This window comes from Anopheles merus, chromosome 2R (genome assembly GCF_017562075.2).
Source record: "Anopheles merus strain MAF chromosome 2R, AmerM5.1, whole genome shotgun sequence".
Lineage (NCBI taxonomy): Eukaryota > Metazoa > Arthropoda > Insecta > Diptera > Culicidae > Anopheles > Anopheles merus.
The window spans coordinates 17,592,335-17,600,390 of NC_054082.1; the positions used below are offsets into that span (position 1 = coordinate 17,592,335).

At 47.8% G+C, this 8,056-nt stretch overlaps 1 protein-coding gene across 1 annotated transcript; it reads right to left on the reverse strand.

Moving 5' to 3' along the window:
• Positions 1 to 1,669: 1,669 nt before the first annotated feature.
• On the reverse strand, positions 1,670 to 3,773 carry LOC121590393 (fork head domain-containing protein FD4-like). Its single transcript, XM_041910045.1, has one exon. It carries the CDS (start codon positions 3,284 to 3,286, stop codon positions 2,066 to 2,068), a length of 1,221 nt encoding a protein of 406 aa, XP_041765979.1. The 5' UTR covers positions 3,287 to 3,773; the 3' UTR covers positions 1,670 to 2,065.
• Positions 3,774 to 8,056: the final 4,283 nt, after the last annotated feature.

Genomic DNA, 8,056 nt, shown 5'->3' on the forward strand with positions numbered 1-8,056 from the left:
TGGAGAAACCCTTTGCTGGCTGTGCTGCTGCCATCTTTTACCACGCACACTGATGGCGGTACGGGCAGGGTAGTACACGTTGAAGAATGTTTAAAAGTAATGCACATTTTACTACCTTTCCTAGCCTGTTCAATCCTTCCACACACACACTCACACAACAAACGGACACTAGCTGGGCACCAGAGTAATCGCCATCAACAATAACAACGTAAAAAGCGAAGCCTTTGCCCTGTTTGAGGGCGTCGAAACGGGGTTAGTGTTTATTTTAATAATATTGCACGGCGGGTACGGATTTCCGTTTCGTCCAACACGGATTGCTGCTGCTGCTGGTGGTGGTGGTACGGTAGCGCGGGGCTGTAAAACTCGGTCTGCATGCCCGTACCTTACCCCGTACCTTCCCATCGTTTGTTTATCTTTCCCAATCATCATGTGCGCCCGGGGCCAAACAATATTGAATGAAGCGCGTATGGGCAAGCATTCCATTCATAAAATCGTCTCCCATACATCTCGGTGACAATATTTTGGGACTCGGTTGGGAAAGAGACGACAGTGTGTTATTTTTGTCGCAGGCTGTTTTACAGGAGAGCCGTTTTACGACCATCCTAATCGATTGGTGGTGTTCGTGGCGGGAAGTTGGTGTTGGGTATGCAATCGACGCGGCCGGGTAAAGAGTTGGAGATTGAGCAGCAGGAAGAGGGTAGACAGGTTTAGATTAGGTGGGAAGTAATAGAACGATTTCTAAGGTAATGATAATACTGGTTCGATAGCATGCTTGAGGGGTAAACGATTATACAAACAGGTAAAATTCATTTGAAATCTATTCCTGTATAAAAAGCTTAATCGACATGTACTTATAGATGTCGCGATGAAAAGATAAGGCAGCACATATAGAGAAGATAACACAAGAAAAGAAAAGAGACACAACGTATGACTTACAGAATGATCAACATACCTAATTGCATCTGATTAAAATAATGGAAAAAGTGAATTAAAGAAATGAATGGAAGTGAATTAAATTTAAATGGATTAAAGATTAACTGCAATAACGAACTCGACAAACAAGAGTAACACTGCAAAGAACTGGATGTAGCTAAACACAGTAAACATTCATGATTCACATCAATAATTCTTTGCTAACAACGGGTTCGGTTCATTCTATATATTAAAAATTACCATTTTTTTTAAATAGCAAATAGCCAATTTCACCATACAAATAGATTTGTGATCAATTTTAGTTCAAAGCATTTTTTGCTGAAGCGAGATATTGTTCTTCATACAGTTAAAATTGTATATTTTCTATTTGAACCATTGCCATTTGTCACTTAAATTGGCTCTTAGCTTTATTGAATGCCGAATATACTTCTTATGTTTACGAAAACCCAAATGAGAATTGAATTTTTAAAATAATTTTCTTTTTTGCAGTTCATAAAATTGCTCCGTTGTCTATTCATAGCGCACAGAAGGTTTAGGCTAGTGAAAAACACATCAGATCAAGACTAAATAAGCCTTCGAATGGAAGGCTTACATTTGGAATAAAAATCACACAACTCATAGAACCGAAACAAACACCCCAAATCGACACAAAACTCAATCAAAACGAAACAGTCCACAACGAAGGCAAGAAAAAACAACCAAGAAAATAAAACACAACTACCGACGGGATCCGCCATTTTCAGCTTCTTACCTCAATCAGCGAGGAATAAAATAAACTTTTATTTACGGTACAGGTCTGGTTCTGGAGGCTCTCTCTCTTTCTCTCTGACTACTGTGTCTTGCCGTCGCATCTCCTTCTCTCTTAAAATGCAATTATCGTTTCTTCCCTTCTCGTCTCTAAACTAAGCACTTAACATCAAGAGTCAAAAATAAAAATCTAATAATATATTACGTCGAACACAAAACTAAAAAACATCACAATTCAGTCGAACATACACTCGAACCCTGCCAGTAAAGGAGCGTCTAGATCCGGTCGGAGGACGACCGGTGCGGTACTGTCTTTGCCCATTTGCCGATTCGTCGAGGATGCTGCTTAAAGCTGGAGTACGCTTCCGCCCCAAAAGGTACCGTTTTAAGCGATCGCTAGCGACGGTGGTCCCAGCTCGTGCGGGTGGCGATGATGGGCAGGGCCGTTGGTGGTCGCGGCTACCACCGCTGCAGCCGAGCCCGCCGACAGATGCCCCGGATACAGATGAGCCAGATGATGATGATGATGATGGTGTGGAAGATGATGATGGTGGTGGTAGGGAGCGGGGCCGGAGTGCAGGAAGTAGGTGGCGGGCGATTGCATCTTGCCGAGCGGTAACAGTAGCGGATGCAGCGGAACACTTCCGCCGTACGTGGTGCCCAGTGCGGCGGCGGCTGCTGCGGCCACCGCCGCCTGGTGCTGTTGCTGCTGCTGATGATGCTGGACAGCGGCCGCGTACTCGTTGAACGCGGTCAGATTGCTCACGAGCTGCTGCTGACTTAGATGGCGTAGGTGCTCTAGCTGGTGCTGTTGCTGCTGCTGCTGCTGCTGCTGCAGCTGGTACGGTGGCTGGGCCCGGTCCGTGCTTTCCTCCGAGTCCGAGGACGAGCTGCTGTCCGGCTCGATGAGGCTTTCGATCGTGAAGGATCGCTTTGGTTTGGCTGGGACGGTGGTGGTGGTCGTGGCCGTGGCGGTTGGGCCCGCTGGCAGGGTCGGCACGGTCACGGGCGATTCCGCACCGGTGTGCGGTGTGCCGGCCAGATCGTCCGGCGGTGATAGGGGCGGTGAGATCGGTGCATAAACCATGCCACCCGGCGAGATGCTGCTGCTGCCGCCGCCGCCGAGCGGTTCCACCAGCGGCGGATAGTAACCGGCGGCCGGATGCTCGTGATGGTGGTAGGTCGGTGCCCCGGTGCTCTGCGCCATGAAGAAGCGGTTCATGTTGGCGAGCGCGATAAACTCCTCGTTCAGACACTCCTTGTCCGTCTGGTGCAGCTTGAAGCGCTTTCGCCGACGGAGCAGGCTGCCGTTCTGGAACATGTCGAACGCTTTCGGGTGCAGCGTCCAGTACGCACCCTTGCCGGGGCGGTCGGGCCGCCGGGGCACCTTGATGAAGCAATCGTTGAAGCTAAGGTTGTGCCGGAGCGAGTTCTGCCAGCGCTGCGTGTTGGTGCGATAGTACGGGAAGCGGTCGGTGATGAACTGGTAGATGTCGTTGAGCGAGAGCATCTTTTCCGGCGACGACCAGATGGCCATGGCGGTCAGCGAGATGTACGAGTACGGTGGCTTCTGGTCGCCGTACGAATCGCGCGACGGTCGAGGCATGTTTGCCGCACACTTATTGCACTTGTTCGATTTTTGGCACAGAAACGACGGAACGGTACACACTGGTGGCACAAAGTCCACGGTTCTCGTAGGTATGGCAAAGCTTCAGTCACTTGTTTTTCTTCTTCTTCTAAACACTCACTCACGCACACAAATGCTCCCAGCTGAAGCAGTGGTTCTAATAGTTTAGTTTTGTTAGCGTTGAAAACGACTGTAACACTCCGAGCGACAAGCGGCGCAGAGTGACGCGACGATCCGTTCAGTTCTGTTTCTCGTTCACAACTGACGAATGGTGTAGCATAAAAACATAACGTAACATAACGAACGCGGGACTCCTCCTGGGAAGGGTATGAATGGAGCACAGGGTGCGCAGGCAGCCATTCACAGCACGGACATACTCGCCCTCTTCCCCCTCCCTACCCATCTTTGTGTGTATCGTTCCTTCCCTTCAACCCTCTTCGTCCATTCATTCGACCATTCACGAGCTGAGTTCGACGAAGCTACGCCTACTTTTGCCCTGGCTGCATGACTGCTTCCCCTACCATTTGTGTACCCCGTGCACTTATGTGTGTAGGGTACGAAAGCGATACATGCGCACATACACACACACAAACACTGCTATATTACAGGGTAAACAGGGTGGAGGGGGCGCGCGCCCGCGCAAATGTAACGCAGTCGAGGGCAAATATACACATTTTATTCCAACAAATATTTGCCTTTTTTGCGCTGTCCTGTGGTGGTAGTGGTGAGGCGTTAGTGTAGCCAAACTAACGAAAAGCAGCGACAACAAGAAAAGCACAGCAAATAGAAAAGCACAGACAAACTAAAGACAAAGACAGACCGAAGGGGATAAGAAATAAAAAAAACAGTACAAGCCAGTTGCTTAAGTAAATTACATGATTAATTATGAATTTACGTTTTATCGTGGATAATGATTTGTAGAAAATTTAATGATTCTGCGCTGGGCGAGCGGGCTCCCGTTAGTGCAGCTGTTGTGGGCCTTCTTTACCAGTTTGGCCGGGCTTCTGCCTTTTTTCCGTAACCATTCGGGGTATTTGGTTGGATCGATTAGCTTAAGCTTGAGGCAAAGGATCGGGCGAGATTGTGATGCGTGATATGCATGCTAAACGGAGCACAAGAGGCAGTGAGTTCAACACACCACCGCCAAACGATCGTTAACCGATTGCTTAGTGTTGTTTTTTTTTATATGATTTTCTCCTTACTTTTTTATGTCTTTACGAGCAAGTATTGAATTTACTAGCCTTCTTTCCCCGTTCGCTCTTCATCACTGCCGCTCGCATACACACATCTATTTGAATTACGTGGCAATTACCAGTAAATTTAAAATCAATTAGCCTTCAAAGACCTCCATCTGATTGGAGCTGCTGGCGTATGGTAATTTGGTGGTAAGAAACGTTACTGAACCGTTAAAGAAACAAGTAGCTACCAAACATAAAAAAACCCTCCTCCCCCCACTCTCTTTCAGCGTGGAAAATTTCCTCCACCAACCATGCTCCCAAAAGCTCATTTCGGGGAGTATTAGTGTTTCTTTTTTACAAATATTTAAATTGGCGCTTTGAGCCTGCCGACCATTGCCCGAAAAGAGGCAGAGCTTAGCAAGCTCATTTGTTTTCCATTAGTCGATTGGATACAGAGTGAAGTGGAGGAGCGGTAAAACAAAAAAAATGGCGAAACTAAAACAAAAAATAGAGCAAAAAGTGCTCCAAACACTGGCTCACCGTGCTCGACTGCTACGTGCAATTGAACTGTATTCATTCAGTAAAAAATAAAAAACCCTCCGCTTGTGTGTGGTACCATCAGCATAACAGGTGCTGGTTGGTGCTGATGAAGGTGGTACTTTTCAACAATAATGGCCTTATTGAAGCGAAACAGGGAAGGATATCTCGTTAATACATGAATGCTGGAATACATTCATGTTTTTTTTTTAAATACCATTCCTTGTGTATATGGTCAAATACCACATGTGGTCGTAAATATTTATAATATCTATACACCAGTGCAATGGGGGGTTTTTCCCAACTGCCCACCCGTACCCAGGCAATGGTGATCAACGCTTCCACAGAAGGACACATTTATTGCTCCCCGAGGGGTGTAGGTACGCGACAGTCGCTAGATAAACATGAACGGGATGAAACTAGGTACGGCAAGTAGTTTTGGCCCCCATTTTGGCTACCTTCCGTTTGCAAGGTGGCGACATCTGAAGACGGGGACTTTCCCGTGCATACCCCTTAAAAAAACTGGTCATTTCTTGCACCCGCACGCCCGGGTAGGTGTAGAACCGGATCGCGGGCCATTAATAATAACCTAACCACCCGGGAGAGCAACACCATTCAACATTTTATTGGGAATTGCTTTTTTTTATTATTTTGCTTTTAGTGTCCTGTCACAAATCCTTACCGGCGCTTGGTCCGGTTGGGATCAGCCAATGTTGCGGGGCGGGTCATTAGTGTTGTTTTCAACTTCAGCCATCAGCCCTCACTTGGCATCGATTCATTCACAAATTCACAATCGATGATTTGAAAAGTGTGTGCGCTTGTATATTACCTGGCGATTGTTGGACCTTTGTTGGCGAAAATGGAAAACAAAAAAGGCAGTCCTGTTCTTAGCAGCATCTGCCGGTGGTGGTCAGGGCACGGCCGTGTCACACCTCCAGAAACGCTTTGTCCGCCTGAATGAATGGTCAAACATACACACACACACATATAAGGCCACACCTAGAAGGGATGCTTCATAAATTAGAAAATTTACTGTTTCTCCGTGTTTTTTTTTCTAACCTCGCAAAACCGTCCACTTCCTTCAACACGATCACTTCCAAAGCAAAGCTTGCGGAAGAAAGGAACGCCACCGTACGAAAACTACAAAAGAAAAAGGAAATGCGTTCCTTCCGCCGTGGTTCGGCCGGGCCGGTTCGGCTTCGCTGCATTCGCAGTTTGTTGTCCGGTGGTGCCACGGCCCAATGCACACACACACACAGACCGCCGCGGTCAATAACTAAATCTAGTTCGGGATGCAGGGCCGTTGCGATATGGCGTTCTTTTGTGGGGCGTGGAAAGCAAAACACCCGCTGCAGAAGAAAACTGAACGTTAACCTTAAAGAAAAGGCAAAACCAAACCGTCATAACAACACCTTTTTTTTGGTGTAATTGTCGGGAAGGTGGTGATTCTGTTCGGGTTTTCGAAGCAAAGTTTTGAAGCTGCCAAACTTGCAAAGCTCCATCTGCTCTGTGAAAGCATATGTGATTCCTGGAAGCGCAGCACATTGCATTGTAAGATTCAACCTATGGTAATGCATGGTAAATCGTGGTGGGTTTGATGAATGCCACCATTGCCCGAGGGCAGTTGCATATGTTTATTAATGTACATTTAGAGCCTCACGACGCATTCCCCCGGGCATGCTGGGTGTGCCCATTGTGTGGGGCGGCTTGAATGTGTCAGTACAGCTTTACGCTCTGCCCAGCCCAGACGATCACAGCCAACGAATTATTTAAACAATAATTCCAATCCCTCCTCCCTTCGGAGAATGCAAAAATTGTTTCACACATTGACATGTTCTTCCCATCCCGCTTAAGGGCACTTTAAATTGTGCCTCGGTGTGCTGTTAGGGCGAGTGTCGAGCGTAAACGTAATTTGACAAATATTTTGATTAATTTTCAATTGGTTCGCTTTTGTTCGTGTCCCCTCGTGTCCCTCGACACCCCGGACACCCCGTGCACAGCGCTCACCGTGTCTGATGTGACAGAGCGAACGCGTGGAACAACTGCATTCGAATCGATTTAAGCTGCCACGTCCTGCCGTCCGGTGCCCTGCACCCAGGCGCACACCTTTTACTACTAATTACACGCCCAAAACATCCGTAGCTAACTGGGGACGAAATCGGATACTGCCTGCCTGTTGGCAGCTGTTGGCCCGTTCCCCACGGCAGCCCTCTCCCTAGCATCGATGATATCGGTTCCGGCAATTTCACTCCGCATCCGTCGCGATGCATCGACGCAGGATCGCAGGATACACTTTGTGGCCCTGCGGGGGCATTCCCGGGTGCAATGAAATTGCCAGTGAACCAGTGATTTGATTTTCAACAGTCGTCAGCATCTAACGAACCAATAAAATTACCCAACCACCTTTCCGCGAGCAGCCGAGAAAGATTGACGAGCTAGCGCGTGAGACTACCTCGGACCGATTCACTCGCAAACGAAGCATGTAAACAGGAATTCCAGCCCACCACGGAGGATCGCTTGCCGTGTACGATCGGTTCGGGGCGGCCTGATTCAATTAGCCGGTCGCTGATCGGGTGTGAAAGTTTCGGGATTTTGGACAATTTTCGCGCTTCCCATCGATCTAAGCTAAGGAATCGATCGGTGTTCCCGGTTCTTTCATGACCTAGGAAGCAGACGCCAAGGAACCGGAACGGAGTATATAGAGCGAACCCTTGGGCGGGAAGACGCAGGGGAATGACAACGAACATCTTTTGTTGAGGCTTACCTACAATAAGGGGGAGGAAGGTTAGCAAAGGGGAAAGATAGAAGACTCGCTTTGTCTCAACAGTTTCCTGGGCAAGAATTGAAGCTGAGCGGAGCTTTGGGGTAAGACGGGGGGGTTTCAAATTTAATAGCATCGTGATTTTTTTAATGGCAGTTTTATGCCTTTTTTGTGTGCGGTTTGCCTGAAACCTTGGCTTTTCTCACGGACTCGGAGAAAACGAGCAAGATTCGTTTCATGCCAAGCCATTTCTATTGATATTTGGAGACCGCC